The sequence below is a fragment of the Porites lutea genome, chromosome 4, assembly GCF_958299795.1.
Source record: "Porites lutea chromosome 4, jaPorLute2.1, whole genome shotgun sequence".
In the NCBI taxonomy this organism is placed as follows: domain Eukaryota; kingdom Metazoa; phylum Cnidaria; class Anthozoa; order Scleractinia; family Poritidae; genus Porites; species Porites lutea.
This window is the reverse complement of record NC_133204.1, coordinates 29,473,399-29,491,633: the sequence shown is the minus strand read 5'-3', so window position 1 is coordinate 29,491,633 and position 18,235 is coordinate 29,473,399. Positions and strand designations below refer to the sequence as shown.

Genomic DNA, 18,235 nt, shown 5'->3' with positions numbered 1-18,235 from the left:
TCGCCAATGCTTGACATCTCTGAGTACACCTAGAAACAAGCACTGGAACTTGTAATATTCATTCTCTTATGCTTTAATATTCAGTTTTTTTGTGTCGTTCAAGCTGTACATGTCAACTCGCCCTTGAAGTCCCCCAAATGTAACGCGTGCACGACAAATTTATTAGCTTCCACTAAATATATTTGAAATTGTACTCTAATAATTGAATTGAAATTGTACTCTTATAGCAACTGAATCTAAATAGTACTCTAATAATTGAATTAAAATTGTACTCTAATAATTGAATTGAAATTGTACTCTAATAATTGAATTAAAATTGTACCCTAAAAATGTTCGCTTAAATATTTTTCGCGTTCATCTTTTATCGTCTTTTGCTGTGTTTCCCCTCCTCTTAACCACCATATCCTTCCTTTTAAGTCCTCTACGATGTGTTAGCCATCAGAATAAATTGGCGGCAGTTGTTTCCTTGAAAAGGAAAGCTAACGGCTCGTGTAAATGGACCACCTCTGAATTTCCCACTTTTATCAATCTGATCCTGAAACACGCACTGTAGTTTGAATTCAGTGCATTTTACAAAAAGTATATATTGCACTAGAAGAATTAGTTCATGCCCACTATACTACTAACAATGTATGTTGGACTATTTATCAGAAAAAGCTACACATAATGACATTTTATTTGTTGATTTGACATCCATTTTCATTCCCCTGTCCACTCAGGTTCGATTCTCGGCTGAGCAATTTATAATTGTTTTTTTTTTGTTTTTGTTTTTGCTTGTCTTTTATCAGATTTATTTTCGCTTAGCCTTGTCATCTTTATCCCTCAGCTTCAAGAGGTTTTACTTTACAGGTATTTTTAGTAAAATCGGCGAGGCGTTTTGGATTTCCCTTGATGCATTGCCAGTCCAACAAATCTGTCCTAGAAGCCGGCGCGAAATCGTCAATCCGGAATAAGTAGCATTCGCAGCCTAATTGGGTCAACTGTGGCAGAGTTTGACACTAAAACAAAACATCCTTTACAGCTACAAATCTAAATTCGGAAAATTTGCTTCTCTGTTTTTTTTCCCCAGTTTTCGTGAAACTAGGTTTTAATAGCATCACTCAAGTTCAGCAAGTTGGGTTAAAAGTAAAAAGCCGAAATGAAACGCACCTCGATATGCAGGCAAGCGGACATAAGTAAACTCACATGTGAAAGTGAGACGGCACTGAAAAACATCTTTAACTTGAATTTTGCTCTTATTTTGAAGCTGCTATTCCAATTTGTTCAAGTTTCTCGGTAAAATACTTCTGTTGTCGAAAGTCAAAGCTAAAAGTATTTTCTGATCGCCAAAACGGCCGCAAAATCAACGGACCAAGTTCGTCGCTTTATGACGTCATTGCAGGCACCAACAAAGACATAGAAATACAGCCAACGTAAGTGTCTGCCGCGCTTTGCGAATCACGTGCGATCCACATGCGACGTGAATGTAGACTGATACATATAAAGAATAACATCACTTGTATCCTTTTCCAGGCTCTAAGATATTGAGGAAAGCAGATCGAGAAAATTTGCGTGAAAAAACCGCGAGGGGGTGGGGGAGAGACGGGAAAATGGAGCCTGTAAACATTGCTTTCAATACCTCATTCCGGTATACCAGCTCCTCGTATACCCTATGATTGGTCAATAGTGACAGTTTACTTCAACACTTAGTCAAGCATTTGGTTTCGCGTGCACAGAGTCTAACAAACATGTCGAGCATGTGATATTCTCCTACACCGCACCTTTGACGCTTTGATTGGGAGCCTGGCACTGGCTATATCACTTGCCAAAAGGCAATCTGCAAGATCATTTGCGTAAATCAAAAACAGTAGAGGTCCTGATTTACTACCTTGGGGTACCCCAAAAGGCATTTCGGTAGGTGCAGAGTGTGCATGCCCAACTGATGTGATTTGTGACCTGTTGTGATGTTGTATCGTAGGTGGGGGCGGAAGTACGATCGATGTTCGTCAGCTTTTAATTATAATAGCAGATGATGATCCACGGTGTTGAACGCATTAAAAAGGTCCATGAAAACAGTTCCTGTAAAACAACTAGCAATTCGCTTTGGGGGAGATGATGTTGAAACTGAAAGAGCTTATTAAAAATTCGGTATTCTATACATTTTCGGCCGCATATCTCAAAAGTAGCGATTGCAACAGCCGCCGAAACGTTGAAATTTTCTGGAATGAAACCTCAGCAACATCGCGTTTGATTGGGAAATCTAGATTTAGATTTTAAAATCCGAATTTCGTATTTGCAATCGAACGCGAAATCCGAAAACGGATTTCAACGCTGAGATATCTGTTTTTGGATTCCCCTTTCACCGTTTGATTGGGAAATCCGAGAAAGGATTTGAAAAAATTGTTAAGAACAGCGGTCTTGCACAAGCACGCATAATTAGCAGAAAAAAATACCGCTGTTCACGAAAGTAGTTTTGCAAATCTTTTTTCGGATTTCCCAATCGAACGGTAAAAAGGAAATCCACGAATTCCGGATTTGGATTTCTTCATTGAAATCCACCCTGAGGACGGACTTCTCGGAGGTGAAATACTTTTTCTGATTTTGCGTTCGATTGCAAAATCCGAAATCCGGATTTCAAAATCGAAATCGGGAATTCCCAATCAAATGCAAGCTTAGCCGTAATGGAATTAGGCAAGTTCTATTTCTTGCCTTTTTAAGAGCGATTTTACTCTAACCGTGAAACAGATACTAACTAAATAGTGCAAAGTAGCGGAAGTAAACAAAAGAAGACAATAGAATTAGTGCATAAAAGTGCGTAGTATCCTATCACCTATTTCACGGTTTCAAGTAAAATCAGTCTATAGAGTGTTTTCACTCACGTGGCCAGCATCTATGCAAATTTATTGGAACATGAAGGACGGGAACACAAGACAACGATTTTCTTTTTCTTTTGTGAAGTTAGATAAAGTCCTTTAGAATTAAACTCCTGAAAAAAAACCCAACCAATGACAAACTAGAAGAGTTGGAATAAGAGCGATGAAATTTGAAACAGAGCAAATCCTATTTTGGGGTGACGTTTTCGCTGCTGTTTCAGTCGTCTTTGCTTACGATCCCTAAAAACAAGACGAATTAGGAGCAACAAGAATAAATATTCCAATGAATATAGAAAACCAGCGCAGCTTAAGCCATTTAAACTTTTGATGACGCTGACTTGAAATCAGTGATAATTAATTTCTTGATCAGTTTCATCTAAGTTCATTTGCGCGCTCATCGCCAAACAAGATCCGCTAGCTAGGCACAGGATGTACATCAAAATCAAAATCAAAACAATGGGCTCACATTTTTTGGATTTGCAAAGTAATTAGCATCCGATGAACACATTTTTATCAGCCAATCAGAGATGACTTTTTTTCCGATTTAAGCCTTGAGGTTTGTCCCTTGGTGCTGACCAAAAGGATCGCAGTCTCTGGGTTCTCCAGTACACTATCATGCGCGCGCAAAAGAAATCAAGCAGGGGAAAGCTGATTATGACGTCATTAAATTAACCTACAAAAATCACCGACTAATATTTTTGGCGGTTGGCTTGTTCTATTTGCGTGTTTAAAATATTTTAAAATGCCTTCGTATCGCGAGTTAAAAGACAAAATCAGAGTTTTAGAAGAGGAAAAAAAGACGTTGCGTGAGGAATGTGGAGAACATAGCTCGAAACGAATTCACTTAGAGAGGAAACTCATGGAGTGGCAGAGTTATGCTGAATACAAGAAGGAGATGTTACTGGCCACAATGCAAGAGAGAGAAGAGTTTAAAAAACTGTATGAAAAGACGAAAGCTGAAAATAATATTCTGGAGTTTCATTTGGAACGCCTTCAAAGGCACTATCTTTTGTTGGAAAAGGGTTTTACATCATGGTTTCGCGTTGGCCAGCGAATGTATGACGAATATATATTATTTAAAGATGCCTACTTTGGTTTGCTGGAAAGGTATACTTGGGAGACAAGAAGTGACACCGTGTACAATGACAACATTACATCCACCCTGGCTATCCCTTTTTCGACTATGCAGCCTAAAGCTCCTCTCCACAGTCTACAAAACGGTTATCTAATGTACACAAACGCGCTGACTTCTCCATCGCCGGCAGCTGTTCCTGTTTCAATAAGTGCGATCCCGCTCCAACCAGCCGTGGATTACTGTTTCTCTATGCTCCAGCCGATCAACTTTGGTGGCGCAGAACGGATTTTGATTTATGGTAATAACCAATCAGAAAGTTCCGCGATCCATATTGTAAACCAAAACATGGCGCTTCTATGGAGCCCACAAATGCTAATCAAACGAAGAAACCCACTTCAGATCCTACCAAGAAAAGAAATTGCCTGTGAACAGGCCAACGAGGAAGAGAACGTAAGAGAAAACAACGAGCACTGCGAAAAGGAAGAGAGAGTAAGAGAAAACAACGAGCACTGCGAAAGCTTATCGGTGCAGGATGAAGACAGTACATCGCCCGCTATGTTTGAGGGAAAAAGCTCCAAATCAAAGGTAAGCACGCCAAGATTCTGTAGCACAGTGGGAATGGATCCGCAGGGAAGTATGGGGGAAGGGCCTGCAGCACAACTTCCTTTTATCCATATTATTGATCCATATTTCTCTTTCTTTCTTACTCATTTGTAAATTAAAACGATGAATACGTTCATATACTCCCATAGTTATCTCGAAGACGATACCCGATTTAGCCAGACCAAAATGCATAAGCAAAGTTTATACCCGTTTTCAGACCAAAACGGCGCAAAAACCCTACCCGAATGGGGCTTCACGTAACTATATCACTTATATGAGGGACTACCCCCCCTCCCCCTACACACACCTCAGGGCACACAAGCACACAACGAACTCTTGTTGTGCTATAGTGTGATTGCCCAGAGGCTTTGGGTGGCTTTGGTGATTTAAGTCTCAGCTGATATGTACTTTCGTCTTACTGAGTTACAGTCCTCCGTCAAACTTTAAAATCACTTCCGCTCTTAAAAGGTCCAAATAATTGATCACGCTGCACCAATATGCGGCGCTTAACCCATCCGATGTACAAGGTCTCGAGATCGGCCCGGCACAGTTTCGCTTCATTACAGAAATAGCCGCTCTTTTAAATAGAAGCAAGAGTATGAATGCCACCTAAACATTTTTGGCATAATATTCTAAGCATTTCACAGGAGACTGTGCTTACATTGTAGCAGTCCGTTCCCGCGCAGACGTTGGGATGCTATATACATTGAGGTTTTCACAATAATATATTAACACCTGATTTTTTACTTTGTTATTTTTGTTGTTTTTTTTTTTTGCAGAAATCCCGTGTTCGCCGATTTTTTTCGTGGTTAACAAAGATCTGTTGTTGTGGCAAGCCACAAACAACAGATTAATATCATTTCTTAATTTAAAAAAATGTAAAAAAATTACAAAACTATAAAAAACGACAAAAAAAAAAAAATAACCCAAAAATAATAACAATTGTAGTGTGTGTATACCATGGGTAGCATGCACACACGATATTTTTTTCCTGATTAGTTTTTATCTTTACCTCGATCCCTTTTTGGAATTTAATATATTGACTTTAATGCTCGTCCTGCCACATGATGAAGAAGTACATGCTTTGAGAAGAAATTGCATCTACCCGAGCTGGAGCTGACCGCACAAGCCCATGATGGACTCATAAAAATGACATGAGGTTAGCAGCTAAATAACATTACAGTTTAGTCTCCTATTATTATTCAAAGTAAAAAGCTCAGTTATCAGTCATTAAACCAATATTATTTACATTTTGGAAAAAAACAAGCAAACCATCAAACAAACAAACAATTAGAACAAACTGAGGAATTTTCCGCCACTAGCGAAAAAAGACACAACAGAAACATTGCGAAAATTCTGTTTCTATGAAGGTAATACGTGTTTTTTCGTAAATCATGGTTGTCTTGTGTACAAATTACATCGTTATCAAGGGGAGCAGTGTCGCTGAGTGGCCAGGGCGCTGGAGTTGTAATCTGGAGGCCCCGAGTCCCACCCTGACCGCTAACTGGATGTCTTCCTCGTTTATCCCAAGGTCACATTCTCGGCCACGTTCTTGAGATAGCCACCTGGTTCGCCCCCTAGCAACTGGGATTGTTAACCTTGTTATTTTCAGTTGAAATTTTCGTTTTATTATCGCTGAAAAGCTCCTTACTGGAAGAGGATAATTTTATTAGGTATTTGTTATTAAGTTCGTATTATAACCCAGGTCTGCTTGGCTTTTTTAGTTTTCCATGGGCCCACTGTATCTTGGCCAGTGTCGACTGCCTTAATGATTGAACCTACTGAGGGTGAAAGTAAAGCTGAACTTGACAGGCTCTGTGATTCGCTGATTTGTAAGTTAGCTTATAACAGATAGCTTAAGCAGGGACCCGCGCGACGGGTGCGAAGACATCACTTTTTCTTTTACAAAACTGGAAATCATAGATGGGCGGCATCAAAAGAAAGTCTTTAGGATCCATCTTTTTTTGCTGGCTACAACAACCAAAAATACGACACTACTTCAATTCCCAATACACAGTGTTCTGAAAGTCTTGAATTCTTGAAAAAGACTTGAAATTTCCCCACCAGTTTTCCAGACCTGGAAAAATTCTGGAAAATGGTAAAAAGTCTCCAAATCTAATAAAGTGCTTTATAAGTGAAATTTTTCTTCATTTTGGTCAAATGTTATTCAATCTCGCCCATACTTTTGTAGCGCATCATGGCAACAAAAATAACTGAACTTTGAAACACAATGTGACCTGAAGGCTCCCCGTACCCTCGAACTTAAACTCCCATCCGTGTGTGAGAAAAAAGTTTTTCGCTTCTTTCGTTCCTCAGCCAGCAGAAAACCACACTCTTTCCTCTATTGGGGATGCGTTTTGGTCCGAATTTTTCAGTGAAACATTTTAAGGGCCTGATACAGAGTCAGGGTTCCGTCTAGAGTTTTTTGCTGATGATGAGTTTTATAGTTACCTTACTTGTGTGTTTTTTTTTCTTAGTTTTTCTTTAGCCATGGCTAAAAGGAACGCGAAATTTTGGGCTGGGTGTTCAAGAGTTGATGACAAACATGGAGATCAAAATTTAGTTTGCAATCCAATTGTTCTCCATTGGAAAGTTACGAAGACGTAAGGACGAAGTCTTTCAGTTAATGCAAGAAAACAAGATCAATCCGACTGCCTTTTACCATCCGTAATTAAGCAGACTTGTGTCACGCAATTTGGCCGCCGTGACGTCATGTGTAAACACTCCATTGCCCCAACACAGGTCCAACAAATTGTTCCAGTTCCGGTTCACTTATTGTTGGAGCGCAATATGCATTTTAATGAGGCCGAATTTAAACTAGCTCGGCAAGAAACACAAATTTTTACTCACCGTCCTCCTATTTTGCTCCGCCACATTTCTATTGCATTCCTCCTCCACCACCACCGCCACCACTCTCCTCCTCCACTTACCCATTATGAGGCTTTAGTATCTAACACGACGACAGCAGCAAAAACGTCAGACAAAAAGTGAATTCTCGCTGTTTTAAACTTCTTCGCTCTTATTCCATCACGCTCAATTTGTCACATATTGACAAAATGTTCTGGAGTTAAATTCTAAAGGACTGTATCTAATTTTAGAAAAAGAAAAATTGACTCGTTTCCTTGTGTTCACGTCCTTCATACAACGTGAAATTAGGAAGTTTCACTTCGAAGTCGTGCAACGACGGCAAAACATATGCACGAAATTGTGATGCACGTGCAAAGTTTCGTTCTTGCTGTTAAGACCTAGTTTACCCCCGTCTCATTAATATGCAACATTTTTTCACCGAGAATCAGTGAACCGAAACTTGAAACATTTGTTGAACAATAAAGGCGGCAAGAAATAGATGAACTCAAATACATAAATACGTTACGATTCTGTGTTTTCAAGTCACAGACAAGTATATAGCGCTCAAGTTTATGACATTCCTCCACAAAAACTGTTTATTTGGTCCCTACTATACTACTTACCGGTTTGTTGCCTCATTCCCGTACAGCTTCCTCCCAGGCCTTCTCGGTCAATGCATTTCCGTGACGTATCCAACGTTCCCAGGTTCTCTCTCTTGCTTCGAGAAAGAACCTGATCGCAGCTGGTCACGTGGCTCCCAAAATCTGGGGGCCAAAAATAAGAGGGGGAAAGTTGAGGAAATAATGGTCGCTATGACAAAAGTCACTCCGTCGGGGCCCTTGAGGAGTTTGCCGCCTCTTTATTAGAGAGCTTTTAAATGCAACAAACGGACGGCGACGGCTACGAAAACACCACTCAAAAAGTGAAGTCGCGCTGCTTCAAACTTCATCACATCTATCATCCTTCATCCATCTCCTCCAATTCCTCAAATTTTGGCAATGTTTTCTAAAGTTGAATTCTAAAAGACTGCATTGAACTTCAAGAAAAGAAAAAAGGAAGTCGTTGTCTTGTGCCTGCGTCCTCCAAGTAAAATTAGGCATTTTCACGTCGTAGTCGTGCAGTGACGGCAAAGAAATGTACAAAGAAGTGTGATGCACGCGTAGAATTGTTGTTTTACCAATCTAAGGGCCTGTTTACATGGCGGTGGGGGACCCCAGATAGCTGAGGTAAACCGCTTAGGTGGGGTAACTCGCCTGTCAATATAATCGCTCGTTTTAAGTTGATCACGTTTACATGATAGGTTGGGTGACCCGCCACATTTTAAACAGGCCCTAAACCTAGCACCTTTTTGCCGTTCTCGTTGATGTTGCCGTCGTCTTTGGTTTAAGCTCCCATTTTATCAGCTGATGGCGCGGGTATGTCAACAACACCCGAAAAATAGTATCGGATAATGCCAGCTTGTCATGTAGACTATGACAAACTATCGTGGATCCGAAACACTGCAAAAATATTTTTCAGGAGACAAAATTTATTTTGTCTTTCCGCGGTGGAAGAAATTTGTGGCATCCCGTTACCCGAACTTAAGACTTTTTCAAAACGTTTATGCAGAACATGTGAGACAGCTAACAAAGAATAGCAGTTTGCACGCAACTCAGAAACCCAAGCGCCTTTAAGTAAGTAAGAATTTTATCCCTACCCCAGGTAGTATTTCACCGCCCATTCGACAAGATTTAGTGGAGGACCTAACCCCGCTCGCTGTGCAATTTATGGACACACATTTCCACTTGACCATCCACAAACAGGGTTCTTTCTCGAAGGCTTAAAAACAATAAAAAAATTTAGCAGGCAAATGCGACAGCGATACGCGTATGTCGCTAATAAATCCACCCAAAAACTCGCTCGGACCACGTGGCTTGAAACGCATAGGCCGGGCGGAATAATTAGGCCTAGGGACTAGGTAACAACTTATGTAACTGTGTGTAGATATCTGCTCTATTCCGCCATGTCAGACGCCATTTTGAAACGTGAGTGTAATTAAAAGTGTGCAAAGTAGAGGAATTCCACAAAAATATTTTGCACCACGATCCCAATGCCCACCTTAGCGCGATAGTATAAGGCCTCGACAACACAAATATGCTTGAATTCTACCGTGAGTACGTATTTAAAAGGTCAAAAGGTTATTTGTTTTAAATAAACAGAAATTAGTACAGGTCACAGAAGGTAATTATTTCAAATTTTAATCTAATCTTCCAATTCAGTGGCTACAATAATGACCTACTGAATCTAGAACAATAAAAGAGTGCATTAAGGTTGCGGAGGACATCTTCAGCTCATTGTTATGCATTTATGTAAAGCGTATATACGAAGTACAGCGACTGGCATTGACAAGTTTACAAGATATTCTTATATAGGAAAATGTCTGAGCTCCGACGCTTTCTCGGAACAGTAGGTTATAGGCCCAATACAAAAATCTCTGCTGGATTAATATTCTTTTGTTGAAATTAAAATTAGCCTGACTAGCCTCGCTTTAGATAATGTATTCTTTTGAATTTTGTACTGGATAACGAGGCTACTGAAGCTAATTTCCATTTAAACAAAAGAATATTCATCCAGCAGCCATTGTTGCATTAGGTCTATTATTAGTAATAATAACCTCCTGTTCCTCCTTAGGCTACATCCACACGAATTCGGAGACTACGAACAAAATGTTTAGAGCGATTTTTGTATGACCTTGAAATGAAGACACCCGAACAAAACAGAAACAACGAACGAACGGAAATAGAGCAATTTGATTGGTTTATGGAACGAATACAAACGCGCATAGCTTTTGGTTGGTTGAGCGAACGCTCGGGTGAAAAACGTCATGGCCAATCGAACAAAGCCTTCTCCATATTAGGCTGATTTAACATCAAAACAGGAACGTCAGTTGACGACGGGAAAGCGCTCGAAAGGACTAAACACGACTCATGGTGCCCAGTTTGCTGTTCTGCCATTGGTCAAACCAATGGTCAAGCCAGTTGTTTGACCTGCGTGCGCCGTCGTCAACTGACGTTCCCGTTCTGTTGCTAAATCAGCCTATTGGTGGGAAAACAAAGAGGCCATGTTTTGATCTTTTCATCCATTTGCTAATAAACAAATAACGAACACCTACCAAAACCATTTTTCGAGGTCACACGAAAATCGCCCCATTCAAAAGAAACAAAACGGGCTCTGAAAGGTAATAATCTTTGTTTCAGTGCTTTTACAGTGAAACCGGTTGTTCGTTTGCGCGCCACTTTGGAATATTCTCACGCAATGTTGGTATTTTGATTGGCAGTTTGCTCCGAGCAAGTTGCGAGCTCAAATTTCAACTTGCTGCCTCGTGCAACTGGTTTTCCGCGAAAACTCCGTGGTGAAAGCCGCAGTTGTCCATTGCAATAACATCTCCATTCGCCAAGACTGGATTCCCCACATGGTCTACAGCTTGTAAACTTTCTTCGAAGAAATGAATCACTTCAAATCCATTAGAAGGGCATTCCAAAATATTGAAGTTATCAATACCAAAACGGCTATAGAGGAGGTTTACGATGTAGTTACAGTTCGAGGCGTACCGTTGGATTTCAACTGCTGGAAGGCCTTTCTTGCTATGTCCGTAACTCCGATTTGGCGTTGTTTTCACGACCGAGGTTTTGTCAAAAAAATAAACCGTACAGGGATCAACTCCCAACATATACATAATATAGTTCAGAGTTTTCAGAAGATTTTCATGAGTTAAAGATTCTGCAGGATGGACGGAAAGTTTTTTCCATGTGAATTGCAAGTCCTGTCTTACAATATCGAGCGAGCGAGCGGGGAGATTAGCTGGAGTACATATGGCGTTGGCAAGTAAGCCCTGCTGTATTTCAAAAGTTCGTGTGCTTGGTTTAAAAACCTTGCAATACTCCACAAATTCCACCACATTTGGAGTAGCGACTGTGCGTTCTTTCAATCCTGGTTTTCCCGGAGCCGCTGTCCCATGTTGCAGGAACTTTGAAAGGATATTGGAGACGGTTTGATGTGAAAGATGAAGCCGTGAGCATATTTCTTTATTTCGATAGCCCGACGACCAGAGGGAAATTACTTTTTCCCTCTTTGAAACAGAGGTAATGTTGCTTGCCATCGCAGTCAACTCACAATAGTCCAATATGAAAAACCGTTTGCTCAGGCAGCAAATTGAAATTTGAATCGCAACTTGCTCGGAGCAAACTGCCAATCAAAATACCAACATTGCGTGACAATATTGCAAAGTGGCCCGCAAACGAACAACCGGTTTCACTGTAAATTAATAAAAATAAGGAAACTTAAGGAATTTTTTAAAGATTTTTTTTACAAGCAAAACTAAAAAGTGGAAAGTAATTACCATAATTCCATAATTATATCTTGCTTGGCACTCGTGTTTTAGTCGAGACACCTCGGGGGTCACAAAATTTGAGTTTTCCGACAATTTTTGACAACATTTGACGAATTAAACGAGATAGAATAAGCGTCATAAAGTTTAAAGCAGCCAGCATTCACTTTTTAAGTGACGTTTTCGTTGCCGTCGTCGGATGGCTCCGAGGCGTTCTTAGGCACCGTCCACACGCATCCGGGTATTTTGAAATCCACAACTTTTTTGTGCGGATTCAAAAATTTCCACGTCCGCACGTATCCGCATTCAAATCGAATTTGCCTGTTCACACATCCGCATTCACTCTAGTACCCAGGACTCCTCTGGGAATATTGGAAACAGAGCATGCGTCGTAAAGCGCGCGAAATTTTTATCTTGCTTTGCCTTTGTCGGTACAATCTCGACCCCAGTGCGTCATGCGCAGAAGAGCTCTGGGGTCGAGATTGTTGTCGGTAAAGAACTGGGCTCGATCTGGTTACGTCATCAAATAAAAAATATATCGTCCACACGATTTCGTATTCATAGCATATACAAAAATTTCCACTCCGGACGGCGGATTCAAAAATATCCGGATACGTGTGGACGGGGCCTTAATGACCGAGCGCGTATACTATATATTAGTTGGTGCTTCCCCTTCGATGTTATGAATCACAGATTTATAATCAAATTTACTTTTTTTATGTAAAGCACATGCATCTGTTGATTAGGTAATGACGTATATAATAAAACAATACCTGTCATGTGGGAAAAATGAATGTTGTTGAAAAAACGGTGAATAGAAAGCACCAGAAGATTTCCGAAACAATGACTTTTTTTATTGCGACGAGTTTCAATGATCTCTACACAAGTTAGACAAAGTCTACTGAACAACTTTGAAAAAACTTGACTTAAAAAGTAAGTATAAAGTGCAACTGGTGAATAATACAAAATCTTCTGTTTTTCACTAATTCTGATGTTCATTAAATTATATCAAAAAGTCGATTATAATTAAAAATATGGGTTAAAGTAAACAGGTTGCACGTCTAGCTGCTCATATCAACTCTATTAATGTTTAGGTGAAAAAACTGAGACAGCGATTTTCTCTCCCCGAGTCGTAAGATTTTCGAACTGGTAAATATGTGAACAACGCCACTGTGCCAATCGGAGCATGCCAGGTTAGAATCCTGGACTTGACAGTCAAACTATTAACCCATGATATCCGAAATATCACTGACAGAGTGACTGGGCAAGTTTTGCGTGTTAAATCGCTTCCCAAATACTTTGAAACAAACGACGAACGAGGATGAACAGAGCAGTAAATTCTATCTCGTCCGATATGACAGAAGCTCAAGAAAATTTACATTTCAGCCAACTGTTTGGCCTCGCATTTGGTAATTTTTCGTTCCCAGGTCGAGATAACAATGTAGATCACTTGTAGCAACCATTTAAACACTACGATGAGACAATTTCCTTTAAAAAATATCATGAACTTGCTAAGACTCTTGCCCTTTCGGTGGCTGTTAATTATCTAATTATCTAGTGAATTGCACATTATATAACGATACATGCAGAGTAAAAAATTATACCAAATCTAATGTCCAACTGCATTGGAAGTGCCATCAACCTCTGACGCGGATTACATTTAAACCGTCACCAATTCTTCATAAAACTCTACATAAACTTCATATTTACATTATTTGTAAAATAGTACATCTTTAAAATAAATAAAGAATGCAAAACATTGGCAATTTACTTTTTGTCTGAGCTACGAGATGTCTCCCGCATATTACATCTCATAAACATTCCTCAGAAACCCAGAAGTATCCAGATGAACGTTTGTTTGAGATTTGGCAGTGAAGTAAATTACCATTTACTGAAAAAATTCCAAGCGTGGACTTTCTTTCAGTAGTCAAGTGTTTTGAGCAGTCTCTGGATCACTTTGCCTTTGCATTGCTTAACTTTGCGAATGCAAAAAATCTGCATCACGACTTTCTTGACCAGCTAGAGGCGAAATAAGCAAACGGTGGCTCTCCTGTACTAGCTACGTTACTGATGTAAAGGTTTTAAAAAACTCTTATTTAATATAATAGTGTCGAGAAATAATGCTACATTGGTAACAGATATCGAAACGTGCGATTTTTAAGTTAAGATGCATGATCAAACACATCCAAAAACTCTTAATTAATAAAACAGTGTCGAGAAATGATGCTACATTAATAATGAACAAAGGTGTTTTTGAAGATTAAAGATCATTTAAAATGAAACAATTTCACAGGATGGAAGCAAAGTTAAAAAATATTCAAGTAGATGATGATGATAAAGGAGACCGAAGTCCACGTTCTTTGATGTCTGTTGCCAATATTCGGTAAAACAACAAAAGAAGATAAAGTTCTGTGTAATCTGTGTGATTGTCCTTGGCTCTACATGAATGAAGTGACTGAATGTGTTCTGTTGAGCATGCTGCTGCGGCAGTTGTTCTCCTCTTTATTCAGGCCACTCTAAGGAAGAACAAAATGAAACGCTCATAAGATCACTGCCAAATGTAAACTGACCTAACATAATTTAGAAATTATAAAGTTAAAACCCCCAAGGCTGTGCTCTAGCAGCACCCATTGGCAAAGAAGCGAGCCTGAGAAAACAACCGACATATCGCGATGCTACCACGGCTTTCCCGCGAAATGACGAAACAGGCACAGAAATTCCATACTGATTATGCCAGATCTGCTTAGTGACGCGTCATCAGTATGGAATTTCTGCGCTCGTTTCTCAGACGTCATTTCGTGGGGAAACCAGTGGTAGCGTCGCGGACTGTCCTGCGATAAAGCTCTCCATTCGGGGAATATCGTGACAAGAAAAGCGCGAGTGGTACGCGAAAGGAGACGCGGGAGCGAAGGGCGGAGAGAAAGGGAAGCCATGGGGTACTTACCATTAACATACAGAAAACCGGAAATTCCGGTTGGGAAATCAAATGCTTCGCAGCATTCAGAAAATATGGGCCGTGATTTGAGACGATGCAATTTTTCTACTTTTTTCGGTCGCTTTAGTAAATTTGGATATGTTTAGTATCGGTTCGTACTTCCACAACGTCGGATTTTATAGTTTTTATATACAGCTATATCGAGAAAGGTTGTCGGAAAAAATGTGCACGCGACAATCCCGAAAGGTAATATGCGATATGATCAATACACTGTAGCTGTCGAACCTCCTTTTGTTGCTTTCCTTTAGCACTCACAAACATATGTCCATGGCCTCTCCTGCCATTCTTTCAAATTTCTTTGAAAAACAGTGAACTCTAAACAACCCACAATACCTTTCGGGTTTGTCGCGTGCACTTTATCCGACGACATTTCTCGAAATAGCTGTATACGAACAAGATTTTCCTTCCACCAGGATGGTTTGTGCAAATAGTAAGCACCCCTGTTCTTCTTTCCTCCGCCTCTCGCTTCGCACGTCACTCTAAATGAAGAACCTTCTGATGCTTACAGGCTACATTGCCGTTTAGGTTTTGCCCAAGTGTAAAACAGTCCAAGCTTTAGGGGCTTTGGGATAACCCATAATATTTCCATAACGGCAACCTTGTCCAATATTCAAGCCATAATGCATTGATCGGATTACTTCCATTTTTCATAAAAAAACTGTCTTCTAACAAATCCAGGCTAATCAAGACAAGAGGTTGATGGCCTTCAAGGAAAACAAACCAAACCTGTTGGAACATTCTTATCCCCATGATAATAGCTCAATATAAAAAAAAATCATTTTACTTCTAGTGATATATTCTCAATCTCTTTGACAGCAACTTCTGTGTTTGAAAACCTGTCAAATTAAGATTTGTCTGCACTTACAGCAAACTCATTGTACGAAGTACATACAACCATTGATTCATCCTTATTGCTTGCTGATTTGAAACCATTCAGAATTCGAATTGATGCATTAACAGAGCCATTAAGCAGCTTGCTCGTGTTACCATTTTTCTCACCAAGAACCTTTCTTTTCACTGCCAGCCTCGCCGACTGCCGTCTGCTGCCAGGTGTCTGTTAACAAATACAGGCATTAAAACATCAGTTAATAAACCAGGTTCGCTCCGCGTGTTGTCACTAAAATGTTTTTCATATACCTTGAGTAGAGAAGTACATACAGTCGACTCCCGTTAATTCGAACCTTCAAAGAAAATTGACAAAAGTTCGAGTGATCGAGGTATTTAAAATTATATAGAAAATAATCTGAAGAGAAAATGAAAATTGCTTCGAGTTAGCGGGAGGCTCTAGTTACCAGGAGTCTACTGTACAGTAAAGGTTTCCGGTCAAGTCGTCCGAAATTCATCCTGCTTGTTTCGTCTCATTATCGCTTAAACAACGAGATATTACATACACTCTTCATTAAAATTTCGAGCGACTTGACTAAACATTTCGGGCGATATAACTTCGGGCGACTAGACTGGTTACCACAGTAGACATAGAGATCAAACCATCGTCAAGTGGTCGCTTACAAGAGGTGGTCGTTTAGGAGAAATTCAAACTGTAAGGCTTTGACTGGGAAAATTTATCCTGCATAAAAGGCGCTTTTTGAACCAAGCGAGGCGAACACGGCATTTTGCGCGAAGGAGTGCAAAGCGAGAGACGAGGGGAGGAGAGGCGCGTTTGCCTCGCTTATGGGTGGACGCAAAGGTTCTACTACAGGTATTAGTGAACTTACGCAACAGGACGGGAGAGGAAAGAAGACGGCAAACCTTGTGTGACAAGCGTGACAATAATTTTATTTGAAACAACTTTTCGCCAAACTTCACTTTCCTTTAAACAGATCTTTTTGTAAAGGAGCAGAAAACCTTGGTGTTAAGTGAAGATCACGACAAAACCCACAAGTGATAGCCCTGTCACGTTTGTCACACACAGCTTTTTTGCCGTCCTCTTCTTCCTGCCGTCCTGTTGCGTAAACTCACTATTAGTCCGGCGGCTTAACTATAAAATTATGGGATTTTTGATACAAGAACCAAACTTTGTAGGAATATTTACATTCCCAGGCTGGTCATTTCCTGATATAGTGCCAAGCTTAATTGTCTAATTCCAGCTTGTTTGCAGCGAATGAAATTTTCGGACACGAGACCGCCCGCGAAGTACATTTCTTACTCTTTTACGTTTCATTTCAAAATACAAATACAAATGCTTAAATTTGAAGTCAAATTGTTACTTTCTTCTTCGTTATGCTAATAATTTTCTCGGAAAACTATTATTCAAATACTGGCCGGAATTTGCATTTTTTCTGCAGGTGCTTTTTTCTCCACTTTCTCTTGGTTTTCACTCAAAACTTTGTACATGCGACTCGATCGGTGCAGCTAGAGAAGAATATCATTCCAATCATATAAAGAGAAACAGGCCGGTTTGAACGAAATGGGTTGACGTGAAGACGTGGAATCATGTCGCAACATCAAACTATTGACTGGTGAAAATGTATTATTTGCCAGGAAGAAACATCTGAAAAGCCTACATGTCCGGCTAATTCGAAACGACACGACTCTGGTGACACGTAACTTTTGAGCGAGACCTAACGTCATTTTATGAGGTGGGAGAGTTACATTTAGCAGTTAACTGGGAATGTCTAAACGAGGGAAACGGAATTGCTTCCACTTTAACGAGTCATTTTGCCTTGTGGCATAAATCGTGTCGCGATGAGTTCAATAGGACCAAACTGGAGCGTATAATAAAAAGGAAAATGCCTGAAGAGAGCCACGGCCAAAGCAGCAGCAAACGGACACGCTCAAGTATGTTTCCACAGAGCGTGAAACGGCCGGTTTGCTTCTTTTGCAAGGAATCAGCTAACGATGGTGATCTAAGAATGGCGTGTACAATGGGTATCGACTCCCGCGTCCGATCTGTTACTCACGAGTGAAGTGAGTTCCGTCTCATATCAAAGCTGAGTACCGCTGACATGGTAGCTATTGGAGCAAAATATCACGCGAGGTGCCTAGCCGCGCAGTACAATCGCGCACGAGAACATGACAGAAAAAGGTTCATCAGAATTAAACAGCCAATCAAAGACCCACAGTATTGACCTGGCTGATCTCATAGCCGAGATACAAAATTCTAGATATGGACAGCCACATACTACCGTTTTCAAGTTCTCGGATTTGAGAAAAGAGTATTGCAAGAGGCTAATTAGAGAAGGTCTGGCGGAGGAAACTCAAGAGATACATTCCACGCGTCTAAAGGAGAAGCTATCCCTGGTTTAACTGCTCACAATAAAGGAAGAGAGGTGTTGGTAGCTTTTACAGAAGAAATAAGACATTAAATCCGACGCTTTCTCTAACGACAATGATGCCTATGAGATGTGTTTACAACGTTCAGCTAGCATAGTCCGACAAGAAATATTCAATGAATCATAAGTAGCCAATGGATCGTTTTCTCAGAACTGCCAAAGGGGATCAATCCCCCAGACTTTGCTATCGTTGGTAACCATGATCCTTGAAGGGCCAAAAGCTAA

The 18,235-nt window shown here is 40.3% G+C and overlaps 2 protein-coding genes across 2 annotated transcripts in view; both read right to left on the bottom strand.

Moving 5' to 3' along the window:
• Positions 1-10,723: 10,723 nt before the first annotated feature.
• Positions 10,724-11,515, bottom strand: LOC140934515 (uncharacterized). The gene has a single exon (XM_073384127.1). It carries the CDS (start codon positions 11,513-11,515, stop codon positions 10,724-10,726), a length of 792 nt encoding a protein of 263 aa, XP_073240228.1.
• A 1,069-nt stretch (positions 11,516-12,584) lies between these two features.
• Positions 12,585-18,235, bottom strand: part of LOC140933235 (protein regulator of cytokinesis 1-like) — a 30,000-nt gene continuing 24,349 nt past the window's right edge. The window contains exons 15-16 of the mRNA XM_073382755.1: positions 15,604-15,792; positions 12,585-14,259 (exon numbers count right to left, since the gene is read on the bottom strand). Of these exons, the coding sequence (XP_073238856.1) occupies positions 14,182-14,259; positions 15,604-15,792 (267 nt within the window). The 3' untranslated portion in view covers positions 12,585-14,181. The remainder of the gene's footprint in view (positions 14,260-15,603; positions 15,793-18,235) is intronic.

Excerpts from the sequence above, each read along its gene's own strand:
- LOC140934515 (XM_073384127.1), bottom strand. The coding sequence starts at position 11,515 with ATGGCAAGCAACATTACCTCTGTTTCAAAGAGGGAAAAAGTAATTTCC.